The 15,643-nt window shown below is 42.0% G+C and overlaps 1 protein-coding gene across 6 annotated transcripts in view; it reads right to left on the bottom strand.

The window, feature by feature from the left end:
- Positions 1-601: 601 nt before the first annotated feature.
- The window catches only part of LOC107748591 (protein turtle homolog B-like), a 68,367-nt gene continuing 53,325 nt past the window's right edge, over positions 602-15,643 (bottom strand). The window contains exons 8-22 of one of the 6 annotated variants that reach the window (XR_001640947.1): positions 13,234-13,376; positions 13,001-13,141; positions 12,783-12,902; positions 12,529-12,679; positions 9,433-9,556; positions 9,002-9,177; positions 8,680-8,906; positions 8,081-8,165; positions 7,019-7,180; positions 6,755-6,800; positions 6,046-6,132; positions 3,815-5,461; positions 3,187-3,232; positions 2,310-2,589; positions 1,786-1,856 (exon numbers count right to left, since the gene is read on the bottom strand). Coding sequence is in view for 5 of the 6 variants with exons in the window: in XM_016563447.1 (XP_016418933.1) it covers positions 1,258-1,478; positions 1,726-1,856; positions 3,815-5,461; positions 6,046-6,132; positions 6,755-6,800; positions 7,019-7,180; positions 8,081-8,165; positions 8,680-8,906; positions 9,002-9,177; positions 9,433-9,556; positions 12,529-12,679; positions 12,783-12,902; positions 13,001-13,141; positions 13,234-13,376 (3,461 nt within the window). In the remaining variant the exon portion in view is untranslated. Of the gene's footprint in view, positions 1,479-1,725; positions 1,857-2,309; positions 2,590-3,186; positions 3,233-3,810; positions 5,462-6,045; positions 6,133-6,754; positions 6,801-7,018; positions 7,181-8,080; positions 8,166-8,679; positions 8,907-9,001; positions 9,178-9,432; positions 9,557-12,528; positions 12,680-12,782; positions 12,903-13,000; positions 13,142-13,233; positions 13,377-15,643 lie in introns of those variants that run through there. The other 5 variants (XM_016563447.1, XM_016563448.1, XM_016563450.1 and 2 more) reach the window with 5 other exon arrangements.

The raw sequence follows: 15,643 nt of genomic DNA, 5'->3' as shown, positions 1-15,643 counted from the left end.
GTAGGTAGCAGATCAGCAGCTGTTAGTGAACTCTAGAGACAATTAACATCCTTCAGAAATACTAAACTCATCATTAATTCAAATAACACAAACTTTGTTTGCTATGTCAACAGATGAGCTGTGATGGATGGCAAATAGTAAAGATTACAATACAATTTCCTTATTTTATTTGTAATTTTTTTACTTTTTTTTTTTTTTCAAAAAGATTCAAGCTACTTTTGGAGGTTCACTTTTGTAAGTAACCAAGAAGACTGGTAATCTTTTTTCAACTGATTAGAATAAGGACTATTTCATTTTTCTATGTTATATTGATGTCTTCATTAGTCTGCACAATATCTACTGTACTTCCTTGGTGTACTGTATGTCCAAAGCAAACATATAACAAATTATTTACTTCAAGGAAGTGATGAAAATATTAATAATGCATTTCACCACTTCTAACTACATTTGTGCAAGACAAGGACCAAGTAATTTTCAATTCCACCTGCCTTTGCATGGAATTTACGAAATCTGAATAACTGTTCAAACATTGTCGCAGGACCAGTCCAGTACTGCAGTCATTCTTTTCAAGCTTACAATTTCTATGATATTCTATGCTTTATATTTCATATTTAATATTTTATAAATAAATAAATTGTCATTTCTGGGCTTACAATTATTCCATCATATTCTGTAATGCTGTCAAAGCTTTGCCACTAACATGTCATCCAAAATTAATTGCACTAGCTTGCACAAAATATGGTAGAAGTGCTGAAATATGTTCCAGATTATTTATTCCTTTTCTTTTTCTTTTTTTTTTTTATTATCTTTTTTTGAGGTATATTTTGTAGAAGGAAGGAAAAAAAACCTGTAGTAACTATCACGTCTTGAGAGACATATTTGTACAGAGCATTTAACTCTATCCTTCACAATATACACAGTTCTGACAACATTATGACAAAAACTAAAGTGGCCAGCAAGATTTTTCCTAGCATGTAATGGAATGCTATTATTTTCTTTTATTATCAAATGAAAAGCTTTTGTCCTGTTCTTTTCTGTTTCTTCCAAAAAAGCACCCCTGTATGTTTTTTCTTTGAGTAAATTTACAGAAAATACAGATATGTGTAGTATATTGTGCCAACTGAAGAACATAATAAATCGTATCTAGTTTAGACTGATTACAAAACAGTACTGAGAGCTTGTCCATTGTACATTTTTGCTAATGGACAAGGAGACGATCCGCCCCACAGGATAAGTTTTAGTGTGTTTGGGGGGCTCTCAGAGCAGAGAACCATAGTTTGAGGGGGCAGGGTCCATACTGGCCAGGAGGGATTTTCTGTCTTCTCTGGGGTGAAGCCAACGCAGCAGAGAGGACAGATGAAGACAGGGGGACTTTCTAAGTGTACTTTTCCACTTTTTCTTTGAGGGAGAGCTGAGATGTTCTCTTTGCTCAGAGGCCTGAGATGCATGCGGCTGCTGGGTCTGAGAGGTGGACACATCTAGAAACAGCAGAGCAAATGAGACACAGCAACAGAATAGATTTTGACATTTTCAGAAGAAAATGTGAGCGTTGCCTGTGCATGCAACCTCACTGCCACTGCCACAATGTGAAGGTGTTGTGGGTGGTTGTTTTTAGCATGCTTGGGTGGTTTCTTAAAATCATTAAACAAATAAGCATGTAGTTAGGACATCAGGGGAGATAACATGTCTATTTCTCCCAGTATGTAATGTACGGGTGAAACTGACCTGTCCTTTTCTTGAATCTGGAGTTGTTGTTCTTGTTGGCTGTTGATTTCTTGGCTTTATTAATACAATAATAAATCAGTGCTTCAAAGCTCTCAGACCCTGCAGGGACTCTCACTGCACCTAGATGCTCCCTGTTAGAGACAAACACAATGATGCATTACTTCACACCGCCACCAGTGTGCGCTGCCCTCCACCGGCCTTATCAAACTGAGATTTAGCCCCCGACAGGAAACACTGGCTGCCCCAATGCCAAGTGCAAAACCTTCATGACAAATGTACCATTCATCAACATGTACTGTTCAATTTAGCAATTAATCACTTTTGGCAAATTGCAAGTGCTGTTAAATATTATGTAGAAAATACTGTTTATCAAAATGAAATCTTGATAATATTAATTGGCCACTTTTCATTGGTCATCAGAGTAAAAGAACAAAACAAAAACAAAGACTCTTCCTCATTAGATGGGTACTCTGCAAATTAAAAGCACGTTGTGTTAGTTCAATTAGTCTGGTGAGTTGAATTTAGTATTTTCACCATTCATTTACTACAGAATACACCTAAATTAGCATGAATAAACCTTTTACCTCATGTTGTACACTGCTGCCATGCTGCCAGCACTGTCCAATCAAATAACAACTAGCCAAAATCTCCTGTTTCCCAGTAAGCTCACTGGTTTCCTATTAAACTGACCACAGAGGTCACGTTTCTTGTAAAGTGTAGTCTTTTATTCGCACATGCCATTCCTCTATCATGGCAGAGATCATGACACTCAAACGTCCATACTGAAGAGTCAGCCAATAACTCGTGTGTTCACAAGGCACAGAAACACAAAGCGTTTACAGACAGTCTCCCCTGCTGCTGAGGCTGTGGAAAGAGAAAGTGAAAGTGATTAATAGAGGGGGGTGGTAGACATGACTGAGCACTAAAGTCCGCCACATCAAACACACTCTGGTTACCATGAATACACTGTACAGTGGCTTCACCATGCTGACAGGAGAAGAGATGGCAGGGAGGGGAGAATGGCCAGTAAAGAACAGTCACATAAAAGAAAGGAACCAAACCACTAGGACGACAAAATGTGACAAGAAATTTTAGTTTGAGAACTGCTGTTACTGATTCGGCATCGAGGAAGAGTATTTAGAAAAGGCATGCATGATATTTTTGTACATGGAAACAAAATTTTAAAGGGGAATATCCAAGTGTGCCTCTAAAAGGGCACAAGTGCAAAATTTCCTGAAAAAATTGCCTGCATTTAATAATCGCAGAAATACTTTGATAAGCATTGCTGAAAAAATGGCCTTGTTTATATTCCAGCAATAAAACTATTCAGAATATTTACCAAATTTCTTTTATAACTGATATCATGTAATAAAAAAAAAAACGTCATTCCCCTTTAAATGAGAATAATTTAAGACCCCGCCTGCAAACCCCTCCCCTTTCAGACATGGATTCGACCCTTACCTATTGTGGTGTAGAGGACCTGGTCACAACAATGCTGCCCAGATAGCTGAGATCAATCAAAAACAAAGAGGGTAAGACTACCAGAGTCTCCACAGAAAAGTGTCGTCTCTACTCTAGATGAGGATGAGTGTTGCAAGAGATGAGTGCACACTCATCCCTGGCAATGAAGGCCGCCTAAGATGGCCACCTTGATGGTCAAAGCCCTGAGTTAGAGGAAGTGAGAGAAATGGAAGGAAATGAGCTGGAGAGGGTGAGTGATGTGATCAGCCCACAAAAGAGGACAAAGATGATCCATGGGATCATCATGAATGCACTAGAAAATCCTTAATCATGAAAACATTATACACTGATAATTTCCTATATCAAAATCACACTGTTCAAAGGTTAAAGGAGAATAGGATTTGAAGAAAGTAAAAAAGTATGGAAATTTATCCTGTGAACCCAATAAGGAGTTATACTGGAGGACATGGACATTTTTGCATATGTAAATAGTTCATAGTAAGATGTACATGTAAAAAATATTTTAATCGAAAATCGCAAAAGCATGAAAGCATTGCTTTTGCGGTACAGATGATGAATAACAATCTCCTTTGTCATTTTGGAGCCTCCAATGGTACAGTTCACCTACCCTGGAGAGGGTTCTGAGGGGAGCATCTCCTCATCTGTCCTTCTCTGAGATGGCATCTGGCCGAAAGCATCACTGCTCTCCGCAGGGGGTGAAGGGGTCTGGGAGGGGTAGCTGGCCACGGCTGTGGCAAAGGCCATGTGGGCATGGTAGCTGAGGCTGGGCCGCTGGCCGCTCTGGCCTTGGGTAGGTGAAGTAGCAGGGGAAGAGGAGAGAGACCTTCGGGAGAAGGAGACACTGGCGGGGTGACGGGCACTCTCGGGCATCTCTTGAGAGCGGGAAGACCGCAGGATGCTGGGGCGGGGAGGAGGGCGGACGAGAATGTCTGGAGAGCCGGTGTGTGAGCTGGGAGGGGTTTGGGTGAGAGGGGGGAGTCGTGACGGCTGCAGGACCACCTGCTGCAGGCCGAGATCCATCCTTCGTGCCGCCCTGGGGCTTAGCCAAGGCTGGGCCTCAGACCTCCAGCCGTCCGAGCTCTCACTGTGCAGTGTGCTTGGGCTCCCCATGCGGGCTGTGGCGCCTAAGTAAGGCAACACTGGTACGCCCATACCGTGGGCAGTGTGTCTCAACTGCCCCAGAGTCTGGGCCTGTTGCATAGTTATATGCTTGGCTGAAGGGCCCTGAGGTGGAAACCTGCCGGGAGATCTGCTCAGGTGGGCTCTAGGGGCCTCCAGCTGGAGAAAAGCAGAGCTTGAAGGGAGCTGAGAGGTGGTGCTAAGAGTACGACTATGGGAGGGGTATGGCGGGGGCTCAGGGAGGTCCCGGTGGAGATATGAGGAATGACGTGGTGGAAGAGCGAGACGGGGACCCTCCTGACCTAGAAAGGGGAAGTCAGGAGGCTGCCAGATCTCGGTCGAGCGAGAGGAGGGAGGGCTATGCACCAGTGGGAGGGCGTGGCCGGAGGCGCCAAACTCATGGATCCTCAGCTCCTCCCTCTCCTCTGGGATGGTGGGATGACGGAACGGCCCCTCAGGGGGGTATGAAGGTGAGGAGGACATGGCAGAGCTACGTGGACTAACATCAGGCATGTAAAAAGGAGGGTGAAGCTCCACCTCAGCACCACTACCTAGATAGCCATAGAAGGAGCCTGGAGGGAAGACCCTGTGAAAATGGGAGACCCGGCTCTGCCCTGTGGCCTGAAGCCGACTACCCTCCAAGATGCTCATACCTTCCATAGGCCTCTGGAACCGGGGGCTGTAGGCTGGGGGCTGCATGTAGGACTCCTGGCTGGAGGACACAGGGGATATCTGGGGCCTGAGGGTGGCCATGACTGGGGGTAGGGGCCCTGGGTCATCATTCTCCTCATCTGATTGGCGGAACTCAGGATACAAGTCTGATTCCTCCACAAAAGGAAAACCCTCAATGCGTCGTGGCTTGAGGGACGTGTCGATGTCACTGGGAACCATGACGAATCGGCCATCAGGTCCACGGCTGATCAGCTCGATGGGTGTGGTGACCTCAGCCTCGTGCTTGGACACGCTGTACTTCTTACTGGTTATTGCTCTCTTGGTTTTCATATAGAGGGAAAGCTCTTTCTCCTTCCTAGGGCTTGGCAACTTCTTAACGTAAAGACCATGGCCACCCACGCTGGCCAGAGATGGGGGCCGGGAGGAAGTGATGCTCTCAGGACTGATCTTCCCAGAGGACAGCCTATCAATCAAAAAAGAAATGGGGCTTAGGACTGAGCCCTGGGGAATACCAGAACGTAAAATCAGCGCTATCAAAACAAGAATCACTCCATACTAAAACATGGAATATAATTCAATGAAAATTGCATGGTTTTACACTTTTTTTGTTCTATGTACTTATTTTGTAATTTAACACAATTTAGGGTAATTAGTCTTTATCCACGTGGCTTTTCATAATAGTAATTAGATTAAACATTGATCTTCATTTAAAGGCCATCTTAAAGTGAAAGACGATGTCAGGGTGAGAGATAATGGAGAACAACAGAATGGGGACAGGACACAGAAACAGATAAGTCAGTATAGGCACCAGTGAGCTAACAAAATATCAGCTAAACTATATCTTCACCGAACTCTTCAATAATAATCCATCTTGCTGGTTATAAGTGGTCAAACAAGTGTCAAAATTAGGAGCAGCAGAGGGCTGAAGTTGTCTATTCCCCCACAGAAGCATTTTAGCTCTGCACCACTAACCGAAAACATGCAGCTACTGCAGACAGGCACATGCTAGTGCCTGCTGCAGAGAGAGATGCAGGTGCAAGCACTCACTGAGGGCTGGTGGATGGGGGCCTGTAGCTGCTCCTGTCTGGCTCTTCCCAGTAGGGCTCAATGCCAGGCAAAGGGGTAAGAGGAGGCCTGCGGTAACAAAAACACAATAGAGACGGGGCAGAGTCGGCCGTCAACCAGACTATGGTTCCACACTGCTATGTGGAAATGGGTGGGATGGGAGCATGAGACTGCAGCTCTATGAAGACCACAATGGAATCGAATAAGAGCATGAGTCCCAGTTTGAACTGGGTTGGAGGTGCTACCCTTAATGTTCTCCTTCCTTTAGCTCTGGTTAATTGTAAGAGTGACATGCTGCCATGCCTGCACTGATCAATTCAGAGGAGCTGGGGGATAAGCATCATGTTTATATTATATTCTTGTGCTATTGAAAGGTTCTATCACAACCTGACTGGACAGCAAAAAAAAAAGAAAAAAAGAAAGAGCTTGAGAAGACTGTTCATAATGGCAAATCAATGCATCTCACTGCTGAGAAGCAGAGGTAAGCACAGATGCATTTATAGCAGCCACTTTAGTGACCACTCAAATCTTCCTCCATGTATCCCTCACGGTAACACAGCAGCTGCTAGGGTCAGCTGTTTGATTTCTCAAACTGTACATGCTCTCTCTCTCTCTAAAGCCATGAGCCTGATAGTCAACAGATTTGCAGAAGTGCAAAGTATGATGGATGTTACTATGCACTGGTACTTACGGAGATTCGATGCTTTTCCTTGTGTGCGTAATCGATAGTGGAGGGTCTAAGAACAAATCACACAATGCCACATCAGCATGACAATATACTTCAGATCTTTATCTCAACCATTGCAATGCTGAAGCTGGTATGCAATGCAATATAGACTGAAAAGATGTAAAAACAAATTACAAATCCAATAAAGTTGTGATATGCACCACAACAAAACAACATTTTAGCTTTAAACCAAGAGAGACAGATAACTTGAAGTTAAGAAGGACTTACCTCGTTTGCGTTTGAGCTTGCGACGATGCTGCTTATTGACAAAACATGCAGCAAGTGTGCTGAAGAGGATGGCAGCCGCCAAGAAACAGATGGTGGCCACAATGCCAGCCACCACTGGCTTGGCCAGCCCCTCGTCTGAGATCTCTGTGGGAGGGAAGGGGTCTGAGAGAGGAAACACACTCCAGACCATGAAATTAGGATGGAAGAATGCAGCAAGCATATATTCACAAAAGCAGGTTAACATGATCAATGACAGTGATTCAGTTAGTGTGCATTATAAAGCAGACTACAGCATAGTGTTAACACAACTGCAGCCTTTCAGATCAGAAGCACCTTGCCTATTTAGATCGAGAGGGCATGTGGCTTTCAAATTTTTTGAGCCAAGAGGATTTTGAAAGCAACTTCCAAAAACAAATTATTATCTTTATTAATTACCTTTTTTTGTAGGTAAGGAAAAGTTTATCTAACATCCTGTGGCAGCAATCACATCTAAATTGAGTCAGTCCTATTGACACTTCAGCTTTATCATACAACAAAAATACATGATGATCTATTAAAGGGGTCCTATTATGCTCTTTTACAAAGTCTTGATTTTGTTTTGATATTTGTGATATCACAAATCCCAGAAAATATGCGTTGTAGTCCAAATGAGTCATTCGTTGTAGTTTTTGAACAGTTTCTGTTAAATAAAATATTTCCTTTTGAATTGGACTTTGAGCTTTGTAACTTTGCAGATATTTTTTATGCTTAAACAGCAACATTATAGACTAACTAAAGTTGAAAAAGTAAAAAAGCATAATAGGACCCCTTTAAACAACTATATTAGCTAAATCTGCAATTAACTTGAACTTTTTTTTTTGGTCATATCTTAAATAAGCCAGGACTGCCACTGGTGCCCCCTCCAAAAATTAGGTGCATGTCACCCTTGTATCACATCTACAACAACAACAACAACAACAAAACACAGTAGGGCACTAACTACAATAAGCAGCAGAAGGCAGTGAAGCTAAAGGTGGCTAAAGCAATGAATTGGTGCATTTTAGTGACGGCCCTTATTCTCACCTGTACTTGACACTCCCACCACATTACTGCTCTCACTGACAAGATCATCCATTACAGCCAGCGCTCGGAATTCATACCAAGAGTCCTGGGAGACAGAGAAACAGGTCAGTGGGTCACAAATCCTGTGAGGCCAGCAGGTTGAAGTGTCAGATCTACCAACAGATTTGTAACAAGAACATTTGTAGCAGACTCTGCTGTATGTCAGACTGAATTAAAATGACATCCTCTAAGCTTTTCAGCGGAAATGCATTCCCTCACTGCATTTCTCTAAATAGTCAGAACTGCAATGCAATGCAACGCAATGGACATCACTAAATTGAATTTCTTTAAAATAGACATTATTTTCACTCAGAAATACATCACACGACAAAAGTAAATTGGGTTTCAAACTGCAAATAACACTGACTTTATCTTCACCTTTATTATTTATGGGTAACTGAAGTACACAAGAGTACACACATACCATACAAAAGAAGTTTTTAAAAATGTTTTTGAAAGCCTCTTATGCTCTTCAAGGCTACATTTATTTTATTTATTTGCAGAGTCCACTGTATATTTTCCATGTATGTTAGTAGTGATGTTAAAGCAATAAGTGTTACCTGAATAAGATCTCTTGCTATGATCTCAGTCTCAGTGGCAGGAATCAAGTCATCCAGAACCTCCCACCTTTCCCCCAGACGAAACTCGATGATGTAACGGTCAATTGGTGAAGAGTGATTGGCCGGAGGAAGCCATGTCAACAAAACACCCTGCTGTGTCCGGTTGGCTGTGAGGCACCGTGGTGGAGTTAGAAGCACCAGTGGTTCAGGGGTACTAATGGGATACCCTGGGAAAGATAAAGTGAGGTTGTAAACATATCTCATGTGGAGGGTCATTCAGAGGTCCATTACAAGGTTTAGTTTGTGTAGAAGTGTCACCGACCTCCTGTAGTCACAGTGACTACCTCACTGAAGGGGCCGGTGCCCAGCTTGTTCTGGGCCAACACACTAAATTGATAGGCAGTCTTTGGCTCTAACCCCTGGACCACCAACCACGTCTGAGAGCCGGGCACAGGTATGGACAGCCAGTCATGTGGCCCTAAATCATTCTTCACCTTTCTATTGGATTATACCAAAGAGTTGCATTTTAAAACTTTAATAACAAGAACATTGCATATGACTTATTTCTTGAAATACAGTGAAATGTAAATAAATTGAGGTTTAACATTCCCATTGATTCATTGCATTTACATATCCATGTAATCCATAGCTTTAACACATTAGAATAAAAAAGACTACAACAAGTCACGAGTACATTTAGAAAAAAAAAGAGAGGAAGTAACTATAATTAGAGGGGGTGCTGACATGACTTACACCGGGCCATACCAGACCGAGAACGTCTGTTCAAAGCCTCCGTCATATCCAGGTTCCCAGGAAACGTTAGCGGAGCTTGTGGATGCTGACACGTGGACATTAGTTGGCGCATGTGGACTAGTGCCTGAAACAGGGTTATTTTTAATTGATAGTGTCTGCAAATGCTAGTACTATTGCTCATCCTAAATGTTATGGATTTGAATTAACCACAAACCCTAAGTATTTAAAGGGGTCATATGATGTGATTTTAATTTTTCCTTTATCTTTGGAGTGTTACAAGCTCTTGGTGCATAAAGAAGATCTGTAAAATGACTCTCAAATCTAAAGAGATATTCAGAAACAGAAAAAGTTCTCAAATCCAAAGGAATATTCTTTATAAAAGTTAAGAGTCAACCACGCCCTCCTAAAACGGCTCATTCTAACACGCCCCCACATGTCTACGTCACGATGTGGGAAGATTTGCATAACAACAGTATAAGTCATTATAATCAGTAATTATGTCCCCACTGGATGCAACAAATGCCTCGTTTATAATGGGTTTTATTGGTTTTGTCTCGCCGTCCGGGAGACGGCATCACAGTGTGTTAAGGGGCGTAACATTTCCGTCACATGCTTGAGGTATTCAGCCAATCACAACGCACTGGATAACTGGCCAATCAGCGTATACCTCGCTTTTCAGACTGATGAGCTTTGTAAAAATCGACACGTTTCAGAAAGGCGGGGCATAGAGGAGCAACAATAATGTACATTATGTGGAAAATAATGTGTTTTTTTAACCTTAAACTGCATAAACACATTGCATTACACCAAATACACAACATAATGTTCGTTTTAGCAACGTCATATGACCCCTTTAACTTTGCCACATAACTCTTCCTAAATAAATTACATTGGATAAATAACACATCAGGTCATGTGGCTTGTGGAGCTGAGACTTTTCAAGCCAGAATATCATAGTGGCTTGGGGATGGGCTTGTTTGACCTGCATAGGCCAATAAGTAAGCACCAAGAAACACCTTAGCAAGTTTCGCACAGGATAACACCTTTTTGTTTTATGCATTTTTTGTACCATTTATTTTTTTATTTTTTTATGCCACTCAGGAAGAAACTCTTAATTACAATTAAAGTAAGGGGTTGGAATAAGTATCTGTTGTCAATAATTTACAATTTATTCACATTATCCTTCAGAAATCATTCTAATATGCTGATTTTATCCATGTTGAAAACAGTTATGCTGCTTAATATTTTTGTGGATTTTTTTTGTTGAATAGAAAGTTTAAATGAGCAGCATTTATTGGAAATAGATTTTTTTTGTAACAATTTAAGCCCTAACTGTCACTTTTGATTAATTTAATGTGTCCTCACTGAAATAAAGAATTATTTCTTTAAAAAAATCTTATTGACCCCAGAGTTTTGAATAGTAGTGTATATTCATTGGAGTAAATCAATCACACATCTACCAAAACGAGACCAAGATCTACCAAAACCAAAATGAGACAAGACAGAATCCATTATGTGTCATGCTGAATATAATGTAAAGGAACGAATTCACTAAACATTTACAAACAGCAAGGTCATTGTTAGGAGAGACATCCGGGAACGTTGTCTATTAGTGGCCGCAATTCATTCTTAGTGATTAACCCAAAATCTTTAAGGTCTAGGCCAGACTGTTTGTCCCAAAACAACTAATCCAAGATGGATTTAGCCTTGTCAGATTTATGAGAAACTGAAGTACAGGAGATCCATTTGTCTGAGCTGAACCTCTTCTCACTTATGTTCTCTGACCAGACAATAAACTAACTCCATGCACAGACTGACCCAGTCTGAATTCAGGAGTTCCAACACATCTCTTATCGGCACCAAGCAGCTGCGGAGGATCTGTTAATTGCTCCCTCATTAAACATAATCTTTAGACTGTCATGACACCAGTCCATCACCAAACAAATAACGTTGTGTGTGGGGTTGTGTGCCCGCTGACACATCATTTGTTAATCGAGGGCAAACTCTCAGATGTGACAGCTAAGTTAGAGATCCCACGAGCTACACGGCCCCCTACTGTAATGACTCACTTGTGCCGCTTGGCTGGAAATTGTAATGTCCTAGCCTACACTTCCTGTCTGGCACATATTGAGAAATCACATATCTGACATATTTTGTGTCCTTAAGAACCTTCAAAATTGAACATGGAGTGCTGACCTGTGACAAAAATGTACAGTACAAAAATGTAATTAAATGAATAAAAATAATGTAATTATGAAAGTTATTTCACAGTGCAATGTTATAGACAGACAGACAGACAGATATTCAAAATATCTTTTGTGTTCAGCACAAGAAAGAAATTAATACAGGTTTCGGACAAAATGAGAGTGAGTAAATAATGACAGAATTTTACATTTTGGGTGAACTATCCCTTTAATGACTAGCGGCAGCATGTTTAGTACTATTAGTCTGCTGTCACTTTAAGACCTGCACACATCTAATATACAAGCATGCATCCATTTTTTCTCTCAACTGTTTACTTTCACTTTAGACATAACAACTGTGTTTAAATGTAAACCTTGTGTGTTTTTGACAGTATTAGAGCAATCAGCTGTGAAAGATAACTTAGTACAGTAATCAGGTGATGTTTGATAGGTTTTTTAGTGTGCGCGTGCTTCAGGTGTACACGCTTAAAAAAAGCGCAAGTCAGAACAGCATGCGAATGAAATATTTAACCGGCAAAGCTTTAAAGCACATGCAAATAATGTACTTTTGTTATTGTGAATAAGTACAGTGTTCTATGAGTGTAACTCTACCGCGGAGTTAAATTTGATGTGAATGTATGTTGCGTTGTACAGTATATTGAGACGGAGGTGACAGAACTGCAACTGCTAGAATGTGTGCTGTAGCGCAATACTACGGTGTTTCTTCAAAAGCAGATCGTGGAGACATTTTAATCATCCATGATCAAAAAACGTGATATTGCACACCCCTACAACAGACAGATAGATAGATAGATAGATAGATAGAGATGACTAGTCAACTTTTCTCAGTTTCTCTTCTTCTGAGAAGTGGAAACATCATTGTGTTGAAATTTGTAAGTTAAGAGTGATTTACCTATTACAAAAAGGCGTGTGCTGGCAGTGATGCTTGTTACTGCGTTGGTGGCAACACATTCCCACTCCCCATGATCCTCTTTGCTCAGAGACACGAATTGCAAGCTACCACTTGGTAAGATGTTATATTTGCTTCTGCTGGGCTTCCCGACCTTGACAAAGTACAAAATAGTAAAAAGTTCATGATTATCTATCTATAGAAAGGGGAAAAACATTATACTTAATGTCGTGGTGGGTTAGTGTCGTTCATGGTACCTTTCTCCATACAATGGTTGGAATCTCGGGGTCTCCAGAAGCAGCGCAGGGGATGACCAGCTCTCTCCCCGCCTCCTGACGGTACTCCCCCCCAGGCCTCACGTTGAAGTAAGGGGGGTCCTGGGGTCACATGATGCCGTTTACCTCACAAACCGCACAACGTATCTCAAAAATTCAAGGAAAATGTGATTATTTTTAATTAAGATGCACTGACTAACCTTTAGCACCAGAGTGGCTGGAGGGGACTGTCCCATGGTACCTAGGACATTGTAAGGCACACAGGTGTAGGTGCCAAGGGAGTCTTCAGTGACCTCTGCCACCCGAATGCTTCCGTCTGCCATCTGGCTCCATCCAGGATACTGTGAGAGGAACAGAGGAGCACAATCAGTGAACTGGACTGTTGTCAAACAGTCAGTAGTCTTGATATTTGAGACACCGGAAGTCCATGCACCTTCTCGATTCTGAGGGGGTAGCCATCTTTCTCCCATCGGACTGACATAACTGGGGGGTTGGCATCCACTGGGCAGCGAATGATTCCCGGCAACTTTCTTGGGGCGTAGATGACAGGTGGCATTTTCACAACACGGGCGGGGTCTGCGGAGAGGATATGGTCCAAACAGGAATGAGAAACATGGGTAATCATGTTAGCTATGGTACCGCAGATTAGAATACATTTGGAAAATATCTGAAAGAACTGAAAAGTCAATATGGAATGGCAACTACAAATCAATTTACTTCTGTAATTCTGGGAAAAGCTATGTAGGGAGGACTTGGAACTTTTCATCCACTTACTTTTCCCTGGATTGTGAAAAGCAGGCCTTGTCTCTATATAGAGATATGGGGCCCTATCATACACCTGATAATGTGTATGATAGGTGCGACGCAAGTGTTTTCTACTAGTTTCAGCCCGACGCAATTGTCATTTTCAAGTCCTGCACCACGTTGTTTAAATAGCAAATGCATTTGCGCCCATTTGTGCGCCCATGGGCGTGCTGGTCTGAAAACGAGGTGTGTTCAAGCGCATTGCTGATGCGTTGCTATTTTGAGGCAACTGAAATAGACTGCGCCATTGACCAACAAAAACCTGGTCTAAAGTCTGGCGCAATGTTTTTTCTTAGTTATTTAAAGAGCGTGTTAGTAATATGCACCTATAGGCGGGTGCACAACGCCTGTACACTTTGCTTATTACACACACAGGGAGCAGCACACAAACATTTTTAAAAATGAAAAACTAAATTCCGCCATGTAAATCGCAAACCCGCCATGGCGTGAGTGCAACTGGCTTTTAAAGGGAATGGGAGATGAGACTCTGATTGTTTTATGGCACGTTACGTCCAAAACACACCCATTACTCATTAAGAGAATAGGGACTACACTTTTAGACCATGCCCCGGGCACGTTGACCATTTATCCCGTCCTTAAACTAGCAAAAATGGATTCGGACATACCCTAAACGCAACTGACCTATCGGTAAGCCCCTCCCCTCGAACGCAGATGAGCCAATTGGCAGTTGAGTATCAGTTGCGTGGGGAGTGGAACTCGGACATCTGTAGGTTTCAGCGCCATAGAGAAACATTGGAAGATCCGAAGCTCGCATCGGTTTGATGGTGTTTATGCAACGAAAATGAAAAAACGATGTGCCTGGGGTAATTCCAGTTATCCTGAGAGGATGGGCAATATAATTTATTTTATTACATTTCCTAAACCCAAACAAAACAGAGCAAAATGTCCCTAAGCATTCAACCCCAATCCCAATGAAGACAAAAACGTTCATTCTCTGTTTGTCATACTCTCATTAAGTTACAATTTTCATCTGCTCAAGCAGAACCTTAATGTCATCTTGCGTTTCAGCAAGGTATCTCTGGCTAAAACTAGCTAACGTTAAAGTTAGTGAGTCAATGCTATTACAAACCTAAATAGCACACTGTTCTCACATCATATAGTGTAAGTCAAAAACACATAAACGAAGGTCTGCATTTCAGTGCCTCTCCATATTAAACTGGTTAAATGTACATTAATTTAATCGTACTCTGCGGTACATGAACAGTGTTGATCCTGCATGTTGTCATCCGCGATCGTGACGGCCGTAATATGAGACTTCTCCCGCTTGCATTGTGATCTGTAAACCCTCACTTCGAGTTACCCACCATATTTATTTTAAAATCTTTTATATATTTAATTCCCACTTGAATGGTGGCCCTTCTGTGTTCAAAATTGTGCAAAAACATCGTGGGACAAGGTTTTCACACTGACAGCTGTCATTGTGAGTCAGTGAGCAACTCCGTTTGTTTGTCCGAGGGAGCAACAGTAACTAAGGGGGGCGGGGCTTACCGATAGGTCAATTGCTACACAAAACTAGCCCAATCGTGTTACTTAAAATACACATTTTTCGGCAGGGTTCCTCCTGTAAAATAGCACTCCAGAGGCTGATATCACCTTATTGGGGGTGTTCAAGTAGCCGTTCAAAGTTGTGCAAAAACATCGTGGGACAAGGTTTTCACACTGACAGCTGTCATTGTGAGTCAGTGAGCAACTCCGTTTGTTTGTCCGAGGGAGCAACAGTAACTAAGGGGGGCGGGGCTTACCGATAGGTCAATTGCGCTTTAGACCATGCGCTTAGATCGTTAAAATAGGGCCCATGGTCACATTGGCAAAAGTTTGGCAAATTTTTGTGAGCTAAAACGTAATCGTCTACTGTCAACAGTGTAGCGATGTGAGCAAATGAGCAAATCAATGTTTATCAAAATGCTTTTGTTGAAGCCATCCATTTGCGTTACTTTAACTTTTTTAAATAATCATGTTTTACAGCTGAATTTGTGAAAAACGTCTTGGTTACGTATGGTAACCCTCGTTCCCTGAAG

The sequence above is a fragment of the Sinocyclocheilus rhinocerous genome, unplaced genomic scaffold (genome assembly GCF_001515625.1).
Source record: "Sinocyclocheilus rhinocerous isolate Xijiao unplaced genomic scaffold, SAMN03320098_v1.1 scaffold620, whole genome shotgun sequence".
Taxonomy (NCBI): domain Eukaryota; kingdom Metazoa; phylum Chordata; class Actinopteri; order Cypriniformes; family Cyprinidae; genus Sinocyclocheilus; species Sinocyclocheilus rhinocerous.
This window is presented reverse-complemented; position numbering and strand designations above follow the sequence as displayed.